Source organism: Cupressus sempervirens, chromosome 11, assembly GCF_028749045.1.
Source record: "Cupressus sempervirens isolate cs-2001-9-10 chromosome 11, ASM2874904v1, whole genome shotgun sequence".
NCBI classification, from domain to species: Eukaryota; Viridiplantae; Streptophyta; class Pinopsida; order Cupressales; family Cupressaceae; genus Cupressus; species Cupressus sempervirens.
Window position 1 is genome coordinate 785,419,416 of NC_143128.1, and position 23,313 is coordinate 785,442,728.

The 23,313-nt window shown below is 34.8% G+C and overlaps 1 protein-coding gene across 2 annotated transcripts in view; it reads right to left on the bottom strand.

Moving 5' to 3' along the window:
- Window positions 1-17,498, bottom strand: part of LOC149531941 (coiled-coil protein) — a 29,902-nt gene extending 12,404 nt beyond the window's left edge. Inside the window, exons 1-4 of one of the 2 annotated variants that reach the window (XM_089810052.1) lie at window positions 16,569-17,498; window positions 14,595-15,343; window positions 9,086-9,288; window positions 8,774-8,920 (exon numbers count right to left, since the gene is read on the bottom strand). In XM_089810052.1, coding sequence (XP_089666178.1) covers window positions 8,774-8,920; window positions 9,086-9,288; window positions 14,595-15,248 — 1,004 coding nt within the window. In that variant the 5' untranslated portion in view covers window positions 15,249-15,343; window positions 16,569-17,498. The remainder of the gene's footprint in view (window positions 1-8,773; window positions 8,921-9,085; window positions 9,289-14,594; window positions 15,344-16,568) is intronic. The other variant, XM_089810051.1, reaches the window with a different exon arrangement.
- Window positions 17,499-23,313: the final 5,815 nt, after the last annotated feature.

A 23,313-nucleotide genomic window follows, 5' to 3' on the forward strand; every position in this document is an offset into this window, starting at 1 on the left:
TTTACTTTACTTATATGCATGGAAAGATAGCAAATCGTTATTTCAGTTATTACAATTATTATAGTTGATCATTGTTATAGTTATTTCAGTTGAACGTTATCATAGTTATTTCAGTTAATCATTATTACAGTTGATCATTGTTACAGTTATTTCAGTTGAACGTTATCATAGTTATTTTAGTTAATCGTTATTACAGTTGATCATTGTTACAATTATTTCAGTTGAATGTTATCATAGTTATTTCAGTTAATCGTTACTACAGTTATTACAATTGATCATTGTTACAGTTATTTCAGTTGATTATTGTTATAGTTATTTCAATTGAGCTTTGTTATCTCAGTTAATTGTTGGTAGTTAAAAGCAGTCAATGTCTCATGAAAAGGAATTCAATATATTTGTTCAATATATAGTTGAGAAAAATTCTTTCTAGATCGCTTTTATTTTGTTATGAAAATCTATTTGTTAAATATGGTATCAAAGCCAGGTTTGACACTAAACCTAGGGCACACTACTTCCTAGTAAAGCTGAAAATTCCTACGATAAATGTACAAGATGCAAGTACATAAAACACCTCGCAAGAAGGCACGACATTCCATCTTGTACTTAATTAAGAACATGCCTAACTTTGACTACACTTGTTGTTCCATGCCTCAAGACAATGAAACCCTGAAACAGACTTTGCAACGAATGGAAAAGGAAAGAGTCAAGTGGACTCCTGCTAGTAAAGCAGCATATAGAAACAAACTAATTCAAAACTGGAACACTCGTCAGGGCAATTCTCTTATGCACTTCCACAGATCTTGGATGGTGCAGAATATGTACAAATTTGAATCAGAATTGAATGTTGAAAAGCAAAATTTAGATTCCATAACATAAACATCCTCGGAAGAGGAAATTTCTGTAAATAAGGCTGCTATAAATATGCAGCAAGACAAGTATTAAAGTTGATTAAATAAATTGGTTTATTCGTGTGTTATATCCACTCGCAAACTCTTTAAATTTGTTGTAGGCATACTTAAAAAATACATATAAATATGTATACAATAAATTGACATTAGAATTTTGTAATTTCCAGGTTAAACCAGTAAACAAACAAAATGAGCAATGATGAGAACGTTGCAAGTCATGACATGGTTCATGAAAATAACACACAAACATTCACTGATTTATTACTTCAGATTTTGCAAAAAATGCAACTGAAGTTGGATAATATGGAAAAAAGAATGAATCAGATGGTAGCCCACATGGAGCAGAACTAAGAGGAAATGCAATCCTCGCCTCCTCCCAGAACGGAGACAGAAGTCTCTGAACACAACAAGAAAACTTCACAAGCTTCACCCACTCAAACCGAAAAACAAAAGAAACAAGAAATAGTGAGTGATCTATCCGCAAATATTAAGATGATCAAACCACCGAAATTTGTTGATTTTGAATCCGAAGAGGATGCAAAGGACTGGTTAACCGAAATGGACCAGTACTTTGAAATTAGGAACTTTTCAAAAACCTCAAAAGCAATTTGGGGAATATGCCACTTTACTAGAGAAGCTACTACATGGCAGGAAAACGCCAAGGTTGAGCTAAACATTAAAACCACTAAAATTACTTGGGAAAAATTTGTAACCATTTTTAGGAACCATTGGTTACCCCAAACCTTTTACGACCAAAAGTTGTTGGATTTCCAAAATCTTAAGCAAGGAAATATGACTGTACACAAGTACTGGAAGAAATTTACCCGATTACTGAAGTATGTACCACCATACCAACAAGATAGGAATCTGAAAATGAGGAAATTCATCAGTGGGTCTGAATAATAGAATAGGAGTCATTGATGTTCTCACTCCTCAAACCATGGAAGAAGCTTTAGAGAACGTTGTACGATAGGAATATAAAATCAAGAGAGATGACTCCATCTGGGATAAAAAAGGAAAAACAAACTGGAATACAGAAAGTATAGATACTGGATCTCAAAAGAAACAGTTTAAGGATTATAAATTTAGCAAACCAGAATCAAAAGGGAATGGAATCAAGGATTTTAAAAATAATTTTAGAACACGTAAGAATAATAAGGGCGGTGAAAAGAAGGGGCCACCTTCAGGATGTTTCAATTATGGAGATCATTATGCTAATAAATGCCCTGTCAAGACCAACACCAATCAGCCGCACTGACTACCCCTTCCACAACAGCAGCATGTTTATCAACAAAGCATTCACGCAGCCCTTGACAATAGATAGGCATAACAACAGATAGGCCCAATCGAAACTCCGGGTAAGATCTACGAGAACCCCGTTCTATTTTAATTGATACTGGAGCTTATGAATGTTTTATATCGCCTAAACTATTAAGTAGATTTCCAAAGAGGTCTCGTTTTATAGCAAAACACCATAGACAGTCGAGTATGCTAACCAATCAAGGGCTAAGGTAGAGCAGTGTTTGTTATTTTCCAAATTTCTCCACTGAATTGAATCTATATGTAGCACCTCTTCGGTCTTACGATATTATTATAGGCATTAATTGGCTCAGTGAGCATAAGGCCAAGGTTGATTGTCTTGCTAAAATTGTAGAATGTTTGGATGACCAAGGCAAACTTGCAAGCATTAAAGGGATTAAACATGAAATTAAATCAAAACACATATCTGCCATGCAACTCAAGAAATGTAGAAGAAAAGGCTGCAAGATTTTTGCAATAAGAGTTGAAGATATGAGAGATCCTATAAAAACCACATATGGAGATGACTACATATTTGATGATGAGGAAATTAGAGAAAAATTAAAGAAATCTTTCGAAGAAAAGTATCCCTATCTAAAGAATTATCAGGATGTGTTTCTCGAAGAACTCCATGGTTTACCTCCATATCGAGTCTTTGATTTTACCATAGATTTGTTACCAGGAGCAAAATCCATCTCTCGAGTACCTTATTGAATGACCAACATAGAATTAATGGAGTTGCAAATACAATTGCAGGATATGTTAAATAAGAAACTAATTCGGCCTAGTGTTTCACCATGGGGAGCCCCAATATTGTTTGTTAGGAAAAAGGACGGAACTATGAAATTATGCATAGATTACAAAATGCTCAATAAGGTTACTATTAAGAACCGGTACCCACTTCCTAGAAATTGACGACCTTTTTTATCAAATGATAAATGCTCTAGTATTTTCAAAGATTGATTTGAGGTCAGGATATCACCAACTTCGTATTAAAGACGAAGATATTCACAAAACTGCATTTAGAACTAGGTATGGGCATTATGAATTCACAGTGTTACTTTTCGGGTTAACGAATGCTCCAGCGGGCTTTCATGAACTTAATGAATAGCGTAATCCAAGATTGTCTAGATAAGTTTGTACTAGTCTTTATAGATGATATCCTAATCTATTCGAAAAACGAGAAAGAACATCAAAAACATCTAGAAAAAGTCTTACAAAGGCTAAGAGAACATAAATTATACGGAAAATTGTCTAAGTGCGCTTTCTATCAAAAGGAAATCCAGTATTTAGGACACATTATATCACCTCAAGGAATAGCTGTAGCTTCATAAAAAATCAAGGCAATTAAGGAATGGCCTATAGCTAAAAATGTGACAAAAGTTAGAATTTCATGTGATTGGCAGGGTTCTATAGGAAGTTTGTCAGAAATTTCTCCAAGATAGCTTATCTAATCACATCACTTCAAAGAAAGGGGAGGAAGTTTGTATGGACTGAAAAATGTCAATCAGCTTTTGAATGTTTGAAAGAAAAGTTAGCTACAGCAACCATACTAAGAGTACCTGACCCACAAAAGAAATTCGTTGTCATAACTAATGCATCAAGAGTAGGTGTGCTAATGCAGGATGAGCAGGTAATTGCATATGAGTCTAGAAAATTGAAGAATTGTGAGCAGAATTACATCCCTCGTGATCTGGAATTAGCAGCTATTGTACATGCTCTTCAAATGTGGAGACATTACTTGATTGGAAAACCTTTTGATCTTTGATCCGACTACCACGGCCTAAAATACATTTTTACCCAACCCAACCTTAATGTTAGACAAAGAAGATGGCTGGAATTTCTAGCAAATTATGAGTTTGACATTAATTACATCAAGGGCAAGGGAAAAAAGTGGCAGATGCCTTAAGCAAAAGGAGAAACATTTCTGCAATGGCTATTAGAAATTTCAGATTAAAAGATCACATTCTACAACATCTAGAGCATGATGAATTTTATGCAGAGATCAGCCAAGCTCTCATCAGAGACCCACAGGATCCATGGTATTCAGAATTTAGGATAGAAGAGAATAAATTGTTAAGATATCATGACAGGATTTATATATCCAACAAAAATAAACTTCAAAGAATGATTCTGGAAGAATCTCATTCAGCTCCATATTTAGGACACCCTGGAGTAACTAAAATATTGTCAAATATAAAACCTCTATATTTTTGGAGAGGAATGAAAAGGGAAATAACAGAATTTGTGGCAGGATGCTTGGAATGCCAAAGAGTAAAAGCAGAACATCATTACCCAACTGGGCTTTTGCACCCAAATGAGGTACCAGAATGGAAATGGTAGATAATTTCCATGGATTCACGACACCATTCTAGTAGTAGTAGATAGATTGACAAAAGTTGCTCACTTTATACCAGGAAATCTAACTGATGGAGCACTAGAAAGTGCTCATAAATTCATAAATTAGATTACATGTAGTTCCAGAGAAAATTATCTCAAATAGGGATGCTAGGGTAACTTCCAAATTTTGGCAAACATTATTTTCAGCATTAGGGACTAAACTAAACATCGGTTCATCTTATCATCCCAAGATTGATAGTCAAACAGGAAGAGTAAACTAGGTATTAGAAGATCTTTTAAGAGTTTACTGTATGAATCGACAATACCAGTGGTAAACATATTTACCCTTGGTAGAATTTGCTTATAACAATTCCTCTGAATCCACCATTAAAATGGCCCCTTTTGAGGCTCTATTTGTGAGCTGGAATCGAGGATAGAATTATTGTTGGACCCGAAATGCTTAAGGAAATGGAAGAACAGATAATCCAAATTTGTCAGAGATTGAAAGAAGCCAATGATAGACAGAAAAGTTATGCAAATGCAAAAAGAACACCTAGAGAATTCTCAGTGGGAGAAAAGGTGCTATTAAGAGTAAAACCTCAGAAGAGTACCATCAAGTTTGGTAAGAATGCCAAGTTAGCCCCAAGGTATGTGGGACCCTTTGAAATATTGAAAATTATGAACCAAATAGCCTATAGAATTGCCCTACCACCAGCTCTTGCAAGGATGCATAACGTCTTCCATGTGTCATACCTTAAGAAATACATCACTCATCACCCTTTGAAATATTGAAAATTATGAACCAAATAGCCTATAGAATTGCCCTACCACCAGCTCTTGCAAGGATGCATAACGTCTTCCATGTGTCATACCTTAAGAAATACATCACTCATCATGATCATATAATTGATTGGAACCTATTACAGATGTGAGAACCAGGGGTGGTGGAAATAGAACCACTCAGAATATTCGAGGTGCATAAGCTACGCTTACGAAATCAGGAGGTGACTCAATGCAAAGGTCCAGTGGGATCAATATGCAAAGGATAATGCTACCTGGGAAGATTATCACAAAAAATTTCAAAAATACCCTCATCTTTTTCCTAGGGCTAGACCCTGAACTTTTATTTTCTTGAAATGATATGAATAGATATTGTTTTAAGATTTGTTGTGATATTCATCAGAGACGATGAAAACTTAAGGGGGAGGGTATGTTACATCCCAAATTTTGACCTAATTTTAAATTTATTTATAGCCATTAGATTGAATGGATTTTCTTTCATAATCATGTGAAGAGGATGGTTCAATATATCTGTTGTATTGATTATGTTAACTGTTTATTGAAGATGGTCATTATCCATTAATTGTCATGTGATGATTAGCAGTTGCTTGAATTTGGAATTATTGTTAATAATTAAATTCTTTATCTATATTAAAATTTATTTTGGAATTATTATGGAACTTGTTATTATTGTGGAAATATTGCACGGGTGATTGTAGGAGTAGATGAAGGGGAGAAGCATTCCTAAACGGGATCAAAGGAATGGGATACTAGCTTTGTCCAATTATCAGGTTGACAGGTATATCCTTTAATTGCTTTGGTAAGGACCTAGCGACTTGAACAACAGGACACAATCGATGAACCTGCATAAGCTATTAAATAAACATTTAAAACATTAATTATTTTAATTAAATATAATACGTACCTCAAATGAATTTTGATTGATTTTTCCACCACATCATTGTAATGTATACCTATGTACGTGCACATAGATATAGGAATAAAAGTGACACAATAATATTATTTTAATAAATAATATGATGCTACCTCATAAGTACATCTATGTGCAAGTAGATAGATATATATTATAATTAATCTTGATTTATAACCTTCAAATCTTTTTTTCCATATTTATTCAATTTCTTGCTAAAACCCGAAATGCACATTTGACATATTTTTGGTGATCAAGAGACAAGTCTCTTTTTGATAAGTTACGATTCTTGGAAGCCAAAGAGACTTCGAATACCTTTTTATTTTGAGCCGTGAGAGATCATGAGCATAAGAACATATCACCCGACCTTGGTTTCATAACACCTGATACCTCTACAGATATCACACGATATCTCTACAATTTACCACTTGATAATCAATGCATATTCCTTCCAAGATTTGCCTTCTATATAGATAATTAGCTGAAGACGTGATTGATTATCACACTGGGATTAAGCTTAAAGATTTCTTCCGTGAAGAGTGGGCTGATTGATAGCATCCAACAAGACTCCATTTTATTTTCAGATTTTATCAGGTTATGTGGTTGTCCATATTCTAAGTATTTCAATGTGTTTTATTATCAGATATTACTACATTCTGATTATTATAGCAGTAAGATACAGTTTCAGATTATGTTGCAAATCATCTTTGCTTAAATATCATCGGTTAGACCCTCTCTAGGACAGAGCTATTTATGATGAATAAAAGCCAAGTATCCATGACATGATATCATATTTTATTATACCATTGAAAGTCATAATCAAATGATATTTATTCTGCAAGTCTTAAAGATTACATTTCTCAGAATCATAGATTGAGATGAGTTGGAAACATATAATATTCTTATATCAATTGAGGATCAACAGAGAGAGCCGTTTGCTCTGAGGTTCAAGCACCTGGGACTCACCAGTTGTATAGCCATGGAAAATGTGAAGAGGTGAGATGAATTTGCAATAACATGGAAATAAAAGTCAGACATAACATAACAATTTAAAATGGATTTCATTTAATAGCTCATGCTTGCTTATACTATTGTTCCCTTGTTGTCAAGTCGAGTGGTGGTGATCAGGTCATTGAACCCATCAGAAAACTCTGGCCTCATTAAAAGTATGTTTGTCATCTATGATCACTTGATGTCAGTAGAGCCAATTATTCAAACATGTCCGTCCATAATTGTGCGGACATTCTAAACACCAAAATGCTCAGGACTAAAAGTATCCCAACCCTGATCCCGGGGTAGAGAGGATCTTTCTATTCAATAGATTGTGTGAGGATAAATATGGTCCGAGGTTGGGAGGTTAAACCTAAGTCAATGCTTCTCTTCTTGCCGAAAGCCGAGACTTGCACAACCAATTAAAAACTCACCGGATACTTCTCGTATGTTCTTTCTTTTTCATGTTATGCATTTACTTTACTTATATGCATGGAAATATAGTAAATCATTATTTTAAATTATTAAAATTATTACAGTTGATCATTGTTACAGTTATTTCAATGGAACATTATCATAGTTATTTTAGTTAATCGTTATTACAGTTATTACAATTGATCATTGTTATAGTTATTTCAGTTGAGCTTTGTTATCTCAGTTAATCGTTGGTAGTTAAAAGCAGTTAATGTCTCATGAAAAGGAATTCAATATATTTGTTCAATAAATAGTTAAGGAAAACTCTTTCTAGATCGCCTTTATTTTGTTATGAAAATCCATTTATTACAATTGCATACGGCTCCAATACCATATGTTAGAAAATGATAAAGACTTGATGTCTTATTCTATGAATATGGATTACATTATATAGAATATATTTGCAGTTTGGTAACCGCATATAACCGAAAACGCATAACCGAAAGTTTGTGTAACAAACTGCTATACAGATTTCAGACTTAAATATGTATTACGTCAACAATCCCTACAGGTAAAATTGTAATTCCCTGCTGAGAAAGCACTAGATAGAGCGATATCCCCACAAGTTTCCTTTGTCAAAAAACAACAAATCACAATCCTTTCTTACTAGACAACTGCGCAGAAATCTAATTCTTAAATATATAAATTCAGTAAAAGCATTATTTCAACTGTTTGTAGAACATTTTTAATGGCTAGTGCAAGTCTCAAAATCCAGAATGAGATAAGTCAAACCGAAGAATTTCACAAATATTGTAGCTACCATCATTTAGCCAAAATGCTTAGATGAATATTAATTTATGTTATATCAGGTAAAGATCCAGCCTCTGGAGAGATGGCTAGCTCTGTACATCATTGCTTCCGTCAAATGTACAGAAAAGAAAGGAATATTTTCTGATGATAAATATTTTCACATACATAAATTTTAACTACAAACCATCACACTCAATCATCTTAGTTGCACAAATCATGGCACTCCAAAATGCATAAGTGATTATCATCTCTAAAAATTTGAAAGTGAACTAAAAAGAAAATCATTCATCATGTTACAAACCTTTCATGAATTTTAGCAGTTATCCTTCTTATTTCTTTTTGCACTTCCTTCAGTTGCTCCATTTTGTTTTGAATTTTTGATTTCTGTGAACGAAGTGAATTTTCAAGATCTGCTTTCTTTTCCTCCAGTGGCTTTCTAGTTGTATCCCTGTTAATTATGATCAATATATGTCACTTCATATCATTTACAATGGAAATCTGACAAACAAAAATAAGTATAATGCCTGTGATCTAAATAATCAGCTTCTACAAAAAACAAGCAACACAAAACAAAGTAGGAGTATTATTGAATAAAGCTTGTTACATGACTGACCACTTCAGCTTCAGTGCTGCAATCTGTTTCTCAAGCTCTTCCTGGTAATATTCTCTGGGGTGTTCACTGTTCATCGCCATATCAACTGCTCTCTTTAGCAGCAAACTCTCCTCTTCTTTTATTTGTATTTCCATTTTTTTTTCATCAATTTCTTTTGTCAATAGTACTTCTTGACTCCGCATTTCAAGAAGTTTGGCCTCCATCTATAAATTACAAGTGATAATAAGTTATAGAAAAGTTATATCACAGACAAATATAATCTTTTCGGTACTTAAACATATAAGACAGACAATTTTAACTCAGGTTCAATCCTTTCTGGAGTCATTTCTGCTGAATTGAGAAAAACTAGACATAACACAATTTCCTCCATATTTTATGAAAGAGGCTGCCTCCTTGTAACTTATTACATCAGTTCCAATTCATCTGCAAGATGCATGAGTTTCTAAGAATCAAATTTCAAGATGATTTGTGTATTTAGACCTCTTCAATTTAGAAGTCATGTATTTCATATCATCTAGGCCTTTTGAACTCTTATCATAATAACTAGAACATAGAAATAATTGAAAATTGGTTGTTTAGATAACCTATGCTTGTGCACAATCAATATGAAATCACGGTAGAAAGATCACAGGTAATTGTCTTACCATTGTCCCTTTCTATCTCTAGTGGACAGAGAACAGAATGATTTCCACAAGGTGAATACTGATTAACTACTGTAAAATGGAGTTGCACCACTACCACTAGGAGTAAATATGGCATTTTCAACAACTGCAGGTCTAACCAGTAATAATAAGATCTACTCTATTTGCAAAAATTAACAACACTCAAGCATCCAAGTAACCAGACCTAATTAATGCTTTGATATTCATATTTTAAATTTTTTATATGTCAATAGGAAAATAATATTGACTTCCCAACCCCATACATGCTAAATGAATGCGGTGAAGAAACTAAAGCTCTGCTGCAAGTCTGTATGCTTAATACAATATCATGTAAACCTAACTTATCAATTTGCAAATTGATTATGAACACAAAACCTACCTCTTACTAACGTAGAGGTTCTCGTGGCCACTATGGAGACTTACCTATTTCCCTGAATTTAATGGCCACATGAAATTATGTTGAGCAAGGTGCATTCATTAGTAAGAAAAACAGTAGCAACTCCTTTGCAAAACCCTTTACTGCTGGGCGTAGCAGAAAAGCAATAAAAATATGGCGAGGTAGACAAAGAGAATAAGCCAAACCAGGTCCTTGAGTACAAAGTCAGGGTCACATATACAGAAGGTTGGGGATGGTATGAGACATCTTGAAACGTGCTTTGCCAGTGAGAATGAAATTATTGCAATTGTTTCTACTCACTGTGCCCCTCCTAAAGGCAGTTGTTCCAATCAAAAGTGGAAACTGGAATATGATTGCATACTTGGATTCTCTTGAAAAATTGTGCAATTTCAAAAATGACACCTCTTTTGAGTCTATGTGCAAAATTTATGGCTCCTAGAAGAATAAGGTCAAAGAACACTAACAAAGCATGCAATTCATTATGAAAGTGGCAAAAGCACATTCAATGCTTTGTGCAAAGAGGCAAATTTGTTAAAGGCAGCAGAATGTAGGACTTTGAATCGTTTTTTCTTCGTCTCTTAAACTTTTGGGATACCGATTGCATCCTGAACTCTTTCTAATAATATTGATTGTATGACTCTTTTAAATTATCAGTCCATCCTGTGAGGTATCTCTTTGGTCACAGGACTCCCGTACCTCTTGGGGAAACCATTGGTAACTTGTTTTGGACAGTGGGAGCATTGTTATTATTGTACATTGACTAAGTGACTTAATTTAACATTTCTATTCTCCCGAATTGTCAAAGAGGCTTGTGTGAACAATCAATGCTCAAGAGGTATGTTGGAAGCACGTGTATGGTCTCTTTATTCATTTGATTGGTCCTCAGAGGTGTAACAGTGCTTGTAAGGGATATTGCAAACAGTGTTAGTCTTCCTTGATTTTCTTATTCATAAACACTCTCGAAGTTATTTATGGTCTGAGATCTCATTACTTCAGCTAGATCATGAATGGTGCTGTTGGTTGGTAATTGACATTTTGCAATCTGTTCCAGAGTAATGCAGACTAGGAATGTGGAAATCCATTAAGAAGATCAAGTTGGATATATATCTATATATATATATATATATATATATATATATATGCAATATGTATTCAATAAAACAATCAATCGAGTTATGAACAAAATCCCTCAAGCGAGTTGATCTGGCCATTTCTCCCAAAAGATGCATGTAGTCACGAAACTGCTACCATCTTTAGTTAAGGGTCTCACAAGAGGCTGTTAAACCATATCATGAATTCCAAAGGAAAATACAGGACACAATCCAACAATCTACCCCTCGGCATCGACCCCGCTCTGATACCCACTTGAAGAGGGGTAAGCTCGCTGTTTCTCCCAAAGGATGCATCTATTCAGGAAACCACTACCATCCTAGTTAAGGATCTCACACAAGCTTGTTAAACCATATCACGAATCCCAAGGGAAGATGCTGGAAACATTCCAACAACCCCTTAATTTTCCATTATAGAGTTAGGGACGAAACCCCTGATTCAGACAGATCTAAAAGCACTTTCAAAGTAGAGGTACAGGAGGAAATAATCACAGTTTTAAGAATAATTTAGCATAAAATCAAGATGTGATTTATTTTTAGAATTATGTCTTGAATCTGGATTCTGAATATTATAATAAATTCATTCATTTTGAATAAGAATTGTTTGTTCTACCGTACATTCCAATAGATCAACACACCATTGATATCTTGAGTCTTGACTAAGCCTCTTTCAAAAAATTAAAATTTATGATATTTAAAGAACAACTTAAGACTGCCGGAGAACAGTTTCCTCTATAAGAGAGAATCTTAAAATACATATCTTTAATAAGTTTCTCAATAGTTCTAGTTAGGCACCAATTTTAGATATCTTTTACATAAAGTCCTGTGTGAAGTCTCCTGTGCACTAACTGCAATTAACTGAGCAATCAAGGAGTGCAGCAGCTACTCATCTTCAGATGCTGGATTTAACTACGACTGAGCTTCAAGTCCTCATTTAGGAGCTCTAGAAAAAGATTTAGTCCTATTTTAAGCACTCGGTTTTAGAAAAATCAAAATCTTCAGTCTCCCTTTGTTTAAGTTGAACTGTGAGATAGAGCTGTCCCTTGAGCACACAACTCATCTGTTTATGCAGATTTTGGAGTTGGGTCTAGCTGTTCATGCAGATTAAGTTGAGCCTAACCATTCGTGCAGAAATAGAACTTGATTCATACTGTTGATAAATCCTGCACTTTCTCAAATGCATAAATTGAGAGGACAATTATGATTTGCAGAGAAGCTTCTTATTTATTTTTCAGTAGTAGAATTCAGTTTTAGATCTAATGAAAATCAGAGATAAAGTTTCAGCAGTCATTCGTTGATATTATAATTAATTTAATGTTTTCTATTATCTGTGTAAATAGATTCTAGCAAATTGATTCGGAAATTGTATTGCTAGGTTTATTTTCTAACGTCATTTTTAAGGAATTAAAATAAAACACAGAATCTGTTCACCCTTGTAAGGAAAATTTATTAACTGATTAACAGGGAAGTTTGAAGGAGCACATCCAGCCATCATGAATTCCCCGCATGAATAACATGTATAGGCACAGTAAAGATAGGCTTTTATGTTGCTTTGAAGTGAGACATTACCTTAATGCATGGGAGTCCTCTTGCTGGCTTGGAAATTTTCCATTTCCCTTATATTGTTCAACAGGTGTAAATACCCTAAACAACACCAAATTCAAATATGTGCCTCTTCCAAGGACTAGCATACCTACATTTAGAGGAATATAGGTAAAGTAAGCCAAAAGATATCATATTTGTTCATTATTCCACTTTAAAAATAATTATAATATTAGATTGTAATTAATATAATAATATTGAATTCTTATTATATTACCATATTATAATTAATATTAAATTATTAAGATTTGATTATTGTTTTTGTATATTCTTGTTATTATTTTTTATATTTCCATTTAATTCTTTACAAGAGAAGAAAGCTTTTAGTACCAAATTATTTTTGTTATATTTCAATTAAAATCTTGATAAAAGAAAAAAATCTATTAAGACTGCAATACTATTATATTATCAAATCATTATATTTTTATTTTATGTTCTCGTTCTTATCCTTAACTTTGAGAAAAAAAGTGGATTTTATGCAAGGACACTTCCAATCCCCCATAATTAATAATTATTATTTCTAATCTATTATTATACTACTAATTTAGTATATTATGTATTTAAAACAATCTAGAATTTTTTCTCTTCATAAATTTATTAAGAATATCAACAACTAAAATGATTTTTTATTCACGAAGCCCGACTATATTAATTATTAATTATTAAAATATTAATGAATTGGAATCTTCGTATATTAATTATTAATAGAAAAGGACTATTCATCAAAAAATGATTTTTCATTTTTCCTGTGTTGAAGTGTCATAAACACCTAAAATTACATGCTTCTGGTTTTTATTAACAGGCATATTTGCAATGTGCATCAGATGGGACCTGGGGCCAGTAACTTGAAACTTTAGTATTTACCCTTCAGAAATGGCATCCAAGCCAAAAAGGTGTATGTGGTATGCAATACAGCCACAGAGAATGTTTTTCTTGAGGAATTGAAAAGTAGCAGACCTTGGCTTGGACAGGAAGTCTAGTTTATATGGTACTTTCTAATGCTTTAAAAAGATCTTTAGGTTAGCTGGGTTGACTAGGCAAAATTTTCAGTTAAAAGGCAGTATCTTGTAGGACCAGCATCTCCGCTCCTTTGGTTTAAGGCAATCTACTACCTGACAGCTCTATGATTATTTTGGATTGCTTCAAAGTTCAATGTCTTTAGATTTAGAATATGATGCCACAAACCTCAAGCGTTACCTGTTACAAATTCCAGTCCCAACTAATGCATTTGATCACCCAGAATGCTCCGTCTTTCTTTTTCATTTCATGGATTGCTTGTGCCAAATTCCATTGCTGCTCGCTTGATGTGCATATTCTTGAAAACTTTCTAGAAAATTTAAAATTTACCCATCTCCTCACATATACAATTTTTAAAAATAATCCCAATCTAGGGTGCTATGTGAACCTATGCTTGTTTAGAAGTTTTGAGTTTTATTCTCACTGCATTTAAATTTAAAATCACCGTCACATGAATCAATATAATTTACAGACTCTACTCAAGGAAATAAATTGTTTCAGGAACTATTGCATAGCATCCTAGCAACTTCAAGAACATAAATAAAAATAGAAAACCAACAGTTCAGTCTTAGGAAAAACATTGCCTCTTGATGGTGAGCATCAAAACTCAATCTATCTCAATATCACAGTACACTAAATTTTTATTGCTAATCATTTGAACTGTCAGTTTTTACTGAGATGAAACACAAAACATGAATGGAAAAAGTCAGCAAAGAGCGCACCTGAGAAGCTTCAATTGAAAGAGAAGACAACTTTTCTTCAAGTTTCCCAATATACTTCTCATTGTCCTGATCCTTGCTTCTAACACAGTGAGCTTCATCCTCAACAAATTTACCCGTTTCTTCTTCTTTAGAGCAATGCAAATCTGCTGACCTTACCCACTCTCTGTCACTATATTTTTCTGATCGAACCAAATACCCATCAGTGGAAGGCTTGCCAAATCTGCTTGTACTACTACTATCAGCCTCAAGGAAGCCATGACTCACAACCTTTATTGCATCAGTTTCTTCAACAAAGTTATTAAGATCTGTGGGAATTCCTCCTTTTAATCCATTTTTCACGTTAAGCTCGAGCACTGAAGAACACAACCAAGCTTTTGGTTTTGCCTGAAGAGTTATCAGAGGTGGAATTTTCTTGGACAAATTTCTTGAATTTGCCAATCGCAGAGGGCATGTTCGAAAAGGAGAGATCTCATTGTGACTTGAATCTTGCTGAGCTTCTTCCATACAGTTTTGTAGAGCACCTCTTACAACTGTAGCAATCCTTGTATTCTTTTCCTTCTCAGTAGATCTTCCCCCTGCTGCTGCTGATCCTCGGCCTCTGCGATGGCTTCTGCCAGTGGAAGTTGATGATGATTTGGATACCCTCTCAAGCATAAACTTTATCAACTTATATGCATCTTCTTCGGAAGGATAAAGGAACTGCAGTCAGTAGATGAATTAGCTGTCACCAATAGGCTCTCGCACATACCCTGCATTTTCCCCAGTCCCTATCTCAATTCAAATATCACACCACACCACCATAAAAAAGTGATTGCAAAATAGTTTTAGATGTTGACCATGCATCTCATCTTGCATTACAAAGAACATAAGAATTACATAGGTTTATCAAATCTGAAAGTCAATCTCACAGCACAAGGCAAACAATAACAGCCTGAGCTAGCAAATCCAGTTTTGACTCGTCTTGCACAAACTTAACATCTTCCCCTAAAGCCTCAAATCTAGAATATTAGCTAAGGATGGAACCTTATGCCTAGACTATCACTCCAATTTTATACAGCAGGTAACTCCATGAAAGATGTATTCTCTTCCACAGAATTTGAAGCAGGCATTATTTACAAGAGAGATATTTTGCAGCCTCCATAGAGAAGAGGCAAGCCTCTCAAAAGTGAGTGGCTAGGGAGGAGGAGAGAAGGGGTGGCGAGCCCGTGCAGAGTAAAAGGGTTGTTCTGGTGGGGGGCTTAACGTCTATACCACCCACTTAGGAGATCATTGCAAAATGGTGGTTTCCTTTTAGTATAAAATTTCTGAACTTTCCAAGAAAACATAATCGAATATTATACTAAGCCGTATCTGAAATGAAAAAAATCAAATTTTTGCAAAATGCCCCTAAATTTATCCCAGCAACTACTAAAAACTAGGAATATCCCCTCAATAGGACCATTTCCTTAGTTTTCCTTGTTTAGTCAACCTATTCTTCCTTTTCTTTCCTTTTCTTACTGGAATAAAACTCTGGAAATGGAGCTTACATCATATTTTGAACCACACAACAAAAAATATAAAGATAAAACAATGTCTTTTGGAAAACTTCTTCTGGAAAGACACTCTGCGCTTCGCTCTAAGCTAAATTTAATTCTTGTGCAATGTCACAGCTCTTGTCAAGGATCTCTGTGGGGTTTACTTGAATGATTAGAGAAAGTTGTAAAATGTTTATGCCACAAAATTCAATAGAATATTGCGGGATTCTATGGAAGCAAGGCTACATTTGATTACAAACCTCAACTCTCGTCTTGGTGGAATCTCAGACTTTTCAAGCGCTTGCGTTTTTCCTAATCAAAGTTTAAATCATAAGCTTTTGCGCCCTATATTGCAAAAGCCTTCATAAGATTGAGTTTGTTTAAATATCTGCTCAATAAATAAAATTATTTACACTTCCTGGATAAAAATGAAAGTATTTCGAGAGTAGTTAGCACTTACCTGATGGAAACTCAGGTCACCTCGGTAACCGAGCTCTTTAATAGCAGTAGCCAGATCAGCGCATAAGCGAAACCGATCTGCCATTGAAACAGGCATAGAGGTCGTAAACGAAGAGGACTCATTGATAAGATGAAGTGTCTGCGAGCAGATTGAGACCAAGGAACCTGAAGCTATATCCTCTATACTTGATACACCAGTGGGCATCACCACTCCTGCTTGCTCCAATCCATTCAACAATATTTGATGAGCTTCATCCATGGCTTGCCAGCATCCACTGAATAAAATTTCCAATAATAAAACCCAATTGAGAGAAATTAATTGTTATCGAGGGAAGAGAATTTGCTTATTGGCTCTCGCAAAACGAATTCGCAGCACCCACCATTGCCATTGTAACCATTTGAATAAATCATATAAACAAATGGCAAACCCAATTGATGAGAGCCAAACCAGAACTGATTTTACATGGTGATTTGTCTTGTATGATCACAGACTGGCTCCCTCAAATGTTGGGAATTGAAGGTTGAGTAAACAGTTATTAGTCCAGCACTACCAATTTGAAAATTCTTTTCGCCTTGTACATCGATTTACTTATCAATAATTGATTGCACGATTATGACTGCTTATATTTCCCCGAGGAAAAGATTGAAAGACCTGCAGTTGTGATGCTGTCCGTATTTCCGTCTTTTACTTCCGCTGAGGATCCTATACCTGCCATACAAAACCCTATAAATTTGAAGGATATGTTAAAAGGAGGAAATTGGGCTGGCAAGAGTTTGTTTTATTTGATGTTTTGATTGTTTGAAAATTCCAGCCATGGTATTCAGAGTCCCGACGCAAAGGGACAGGTCTTTTAAAACAAAAATGCAAATGCAAATGCTAAACCATTCATGCATTTGAAGGGATGCTAGGGTAAATTTATTAGTTTGTAATGATTGACCATGTAATCTAAACTTATACATATAATCCATATAAATTACGTTTAGAGATATATTTTTTATTTTTATTTTTTATTCTATTTTTTCGCACATATAAATGTAATTGGTATAAATTAAATTTTAATTGAATCTTAGTTTTAATCAACTTTATAAAATTAGATTTATTTTTTAGTACAACATGAGCTTGAAGTCTATTTATAATGGGGTAGTGGAATCAACAATTGCTTCTTAAGCTACAAATTGGAAGTGCTTAAGTCAAGTTGTTTTCAACAAATTTTCACATTGATTTGTAGATTCTCAAGATTCTTAGGTCAAGGGCTAACTTCAGAGACAATCTTATGTAGGTTTTCCTTCACTTCAAATTATTTTAAGATATTTCCAACAATATATGATGCAACATAAGATAACTAGCTTCTTGAGGTGTTTGTTGTACCTTACAAATTGATGAAATTAAGTGTCTAGAGAAGGATATCTTTTAACATATTTCACAAGTATTATAAAATATATAAGCTAACAACACTCATGGTACAACTTGGAAGACATCTAATAAATTTTAGTATATTATATTGTATTAGAAATATGAATATTGTTAGGGCTTCGATTAGGATTAAGGTTTAGGGTTAGGGTTTATGTCGTGGTTAATATCATAATTAGGATTGGGAATTAGGGTTATGATAAGGGTTTACAATTTAGGATTAAGATTAGTAATTAGGATTATGATCAGGGTTTAAGGTTATGAGATTATGGCTATAGTTGGGAAAAAGAATTTGGCTTAGTCTAGTTATGGTTAGTAATACTGTTAGGATTGGGGTTCAAGATAAGGATCAAGGTTTAGGGTTTAGAAATAAGATTAGGGTTTACGATTAGGATCAAGGTTTAAGGTTATGGGTTTAGGATAATGTTTAGGATAAGGGTTTAGGTTCAAATCATTGTTGAAATTAGGGTTAGGGTTTTGATTAGGGTAAGGAAAAGGGTTTGGTTTTGTTGTATCATCAGGGTTAGGGTTGGTTTTGGGGCTTGGGTTATGATCTTTTGTAGGATTATAATTATGGTTAGACTAAAGGATGGTTAGGGTTAGGATTAGGGTTGGAGTTTAAGGTTTAAAGTTGTGAACATTATAAGAATTTGCATAAGGGCAAAATCACCCAAGATCAAGGAACTCAAGCACAAGCACAAGAATAGACCAAAAGGAGTATGATCAAAATAACAATATAGTATTCAATTCATGTGAAAGTACACTAGGAGGCCCGTATATAAAGGCCTCTAGAATGCCTAAGAATCAGCATACTGATAAGTCTTACAACCAAGCACATGTCCACCAAGAGTGGATTATCCTCCATAAGCACAGGAGTAAGTGTGATGATGAGAGGATAAGCCTACAAAGGTGCAAAATTATGTTGTACACACCATGTGCTTAATTAAGAGTGCTAATAATTGTGTTGTCTACATGACAACTTAGTTAATTATGCAAACTCCAGTGTTGTAGACACCATGTGCTGAATTAGAGTTGCTTACTCCAGTGTTGTCAACATGATAACTCATAAGAGTATACAAACTCCTAAGTGTCTCACCTAAGAAATAATAAAATAATGTATTGACCTAAGTAAACTTAAGTAAAGTGTAAATAGTAAATACTTATTTACACCAACACCCCCCCTTAAGTGCAACTTAGGGGAATGCACTTAAGCTTACGAAAGCTAAGATGAAGAATGCAAGATGGGTCTTAGCTACTAGGCCATGTTAGGTACCCATGTACATAATGCAATGCAATCTTTCATAAAGCGGAGAGAGAGGGAAAAACTCATGGGAAAAACCCTCCCCCAAAAAGAGAGATGAAAAAAAATAAGATGCATGGATGGATGGAGAAAACAAGACCCCCCCATTACGACATACATCAAGTATATACAAAAGAGAAGTATGAGAAGAACACAATCCTAATAGAGGAAAAGGTCCCCCCCACAAGAGAGAGAAGAAGAAAGGAGACAAGGTAGTCCCCCCCCCCCAAAATGTAGAATGTTGATCAGTGATAGCTGCTCCAATGTAGAAGTTGATCCATGACTATCAAATAATGTTCCTCCCCTTTGGAAGAAACCATATCATAGGTACATATGAGATACTTTCGCTATGTGTAGAAAGAATCTCGATGATCAATTATGCCTCTAAAACTTGCTCAACTATCCTTGTGTCAATACTGATAGTCACCCCTTCCAACATTACTGAAAAGAACAAGTGCAAATTGAGCCAGGATGGATGTAGAACCTATCCCAAAGAACCAACTGTCTCCTCAAATGATAAAGAGACCTCCTGCAACTGTTGTACATAAGAATCCACAATCATATCAACTTGTGAAGACTAATCATGTAGAGAATGGACAGGAGGGTTAGAGTGAGCCCTCGCAACAACTAAAGATGGATCTTCTTCATCAAAGAGCAGATGTATATCATCAATGATGTCTCCCAAATTTTCTCTGTGTGACTCCACAAACAAACCTAAAATATTTGTTAAGAAGTCATCCACTGATGCTAGAGCTGGAAGACTAGGTGTACCCTGTTGTGTTGGACCTATCACTGTGGCTATATATGCATGTGGAATATGCTGATGATGTGAACATGTACTGCAACTATCAATATGATCCCACATATTTGAATATGTTGAATCACTATCACTAGCATCACTATCAATTTCCACAATGTATGAAGTGTGGAGAGGATTAGAGGATAAGCTGGGTGAACTTTCCTCAAAGTGAACATTCCTCTCTATGAAAATCTCATGTGTCTCAGGATCCATAAGTCTATATGCCTTAACACTGTCTTCATATTTGATGAGAGTACAAGGCCTAGGTAGTGGTGCCTTGCATCCCCTGGAAGATATGTTTGCCCATGCTAGACAACCGAAGACTCTGAAGTGTTTCACAACTGGTTTTCTACCACACCATGCCTCAAAAGGAGTCTTTCCATCTAATGCATTATGAGGAGACCTATTAAGTATGTGATTGGCATTGCTTATAGCTTTGACTTCAAGTGTATAATCTAGAAACTTGGCTTGTATTATGCAACTTGTCATTGACTTAAGAGCTTGTATCCTCAATGTTGCAACATATGTCTTGTGCGGACTGAATGTTGATGGATTCTAAAGATCAATACCCTCAAGTTTGTAAAAGTCTTTAAGTCTTGTGTTCACATATCTGCTTTCATTGTTCATTCAAAGAACTTTGATGACTTTCCTTGATTTCTTTTCAACATGACTCTTGAAGGCTAGAAACTTGTCAAACACTTCATTCTTGTGATCAAGAAAGTAGACCCATGTGTAGCGTGAAAAGTCATCAATGAAAGTGAGTATGTAGCCACCCTAGCTGACTGATGACACTGCAAAAGGACCTGCTAGTACCATGTGAACCAACTGAAGAACAAGTGGTGCTCTTGAAGACTTCCCTTTAGGAAACTTCTCCTCTAGATGCATATCCACTGAACATGTTGAACATTCACCCTTAGAAAAAATGATTGTAGGTAGACCTTTGACCATATTGTTTGAGCAAAGTTGATGAAGATAGCGGAAGGCAAGATGTCCATACCGCTCATGCCATAATTTGGTTTGTGAATGAGAATGAGTCAGCAAAGCATGTGAAGGAGACTTAGGCACAAAGTGGGAGAAAGAATACAACCTTGTGTCATGATTAACTTTCCCCATTGCAACTAATGATTCATCTTTGAGAGTGTGCACCATTACTGAATCTGGAAGGAACTCAACTTTATTGCCATGTCCAAGGTGAGTGATTTGGTAAATTGAGAGGAGATTAGAGCTAAGGTTAGGAACATAGAGAACTTCTTTGAACTCTCCATTTTCCATCTCCACATGTCCTTTCCCTTTAACTTCCATTTTTGTATTATCTCCTACAAAGATGTCTGGTACCTTAGACTACTTCAATGAAGAAAAGTCTCCTTTTGAAGAACCCATATGATATGAGGCACCTGAGTCAAGAATTTGTTCCATTGAAGAACTTGAGTTTGCCATAAGTGCTTGCCCTTTACCCTTTGAATATGAAGATGAAGATCCTTTCTCCTTATAAGCATTAGGTAGTGGAACATTATTTTTTTCATGATGGTCGTCAACTCATCAATCTTTCTATGATAACACTCATGTTCATCATGACCCAACTTCTTGCAATAGGCACACTTTTTCTTCTCCTTATTAGTGTCCCCCTTCTTGTTTAAATTTGAGGAAGACTTGTCTTATTGATTTGATGGTGGTGTTGTCTTTTCTATATCCTCTTGTGTGTTATTTTTCGACTTCTTCTTCTTGCCCTTTCCTTTATTTGAACTTTGACCAACTGAATTTTGAGAACCCTCATTATTGGCCACCAATGCCTTAGACTTGGATGACTAGAGAATCTCCATTGATTACAACTTCTTTTCTTCATCATCCAACAGTTGAGCATAACGATCAAAAGTGACTTTTTGATAGGCATCCCCTAATGTAGTCTATATGGTGTTGTAAGAAGAAACAAATGTAGATTACTCAAATGGCAGCTTATTATGAATGAGATAGATTAACCTGTCATCTTTAATAGGACTACCACTATCATCGAGCTTTGTACTTAATTTATTCACCTTAATGATGAAATCCTTTATAGCATCAAATGTCTTAGGATGATCTAGGGAGACAAGCTCATCTTCAATTTTGTAAACATCCTCCTCAGACACTTTACCGTACAGGTTTTTGAGGGCATCCCAAGCATCCTTGGATGTTTTATACTTCTTAATCTAAAAGAGGATTTTGTCTTCAACCCCCAACAAAATATCACCTAGGGTTTTCCTATCTACAAATTCCCAAGCATTAATTTCACTTTTAGATACTTGATCACTTGTTGGTTTAGGAAGGATACCATCTATATATTGAGAAAGTTCATTATGCATTAGTTGACACCACATCTTAATAGACCATGTAACATAGTTATGTGGTGTTAATTTTAGAAATTAAAATTTTTTCATGATGTAAGAAATGAAACAAAATAATAGGAAAAGAGGAACACAACACCAAGAAACAACCCCCCCCCCCCCCCCCCCCCCTCACTCAATCAAGAAACCCCCCAAAAAAGATGCTTTTGACACTTTATACTTAGTGTGTTTATAATAGCCACTTGCCAATTTTGGCCTTAGTGGATTTCTAATTTTGCCTTTGTAGAACCTCCTTATGGAGTACAAATCTGGAACATTACAATGTATCTCAGATATACAACAATTCTGAAGTTATATCAAAGCATTACAATGCAGAAAAGGACCTTATTCTGAAAGTGATATTTTTGTCCACACAAGCCTATAATCTAATTGTAGATCTAGAAAGTAGACAAAAAATAACACACTTTAAAAAAAAAAGAACCTAATTTCAAGTCCAAATTAGCCCGTACAGAGCAATTGAAGTTGCAAAATGTAGGATTGGATAGGTACAGTCACCAAAAGTTGCAATTTCTAAAAAATCCATACACCAAAACTAGAAAAGAATTGCACCACTAAAAATTTCAGGAAATTCTAGCCAAAAACAAAAAACAATTGCACCTGATTTGGAGCCCAAATGAGTAAGTTATGGCCTCCCAAAGTTAGACTGTCAAATCAAAAATAAATCTGGAGAGGGGTCTGATCAACAAATAGTGAGGTTAAATTTGATGGTCAAATGACCATTGTAGCAGTTCTATTTGGCCTCTAGATAACAATTAGATGATTGTCAATTTTAGGATAGCAAAAAGATGACGTTAGTGAACTCGACCCCCTAGATGACATCACTGTTGATGTTAGCAATATACAGACTTGTAGGGC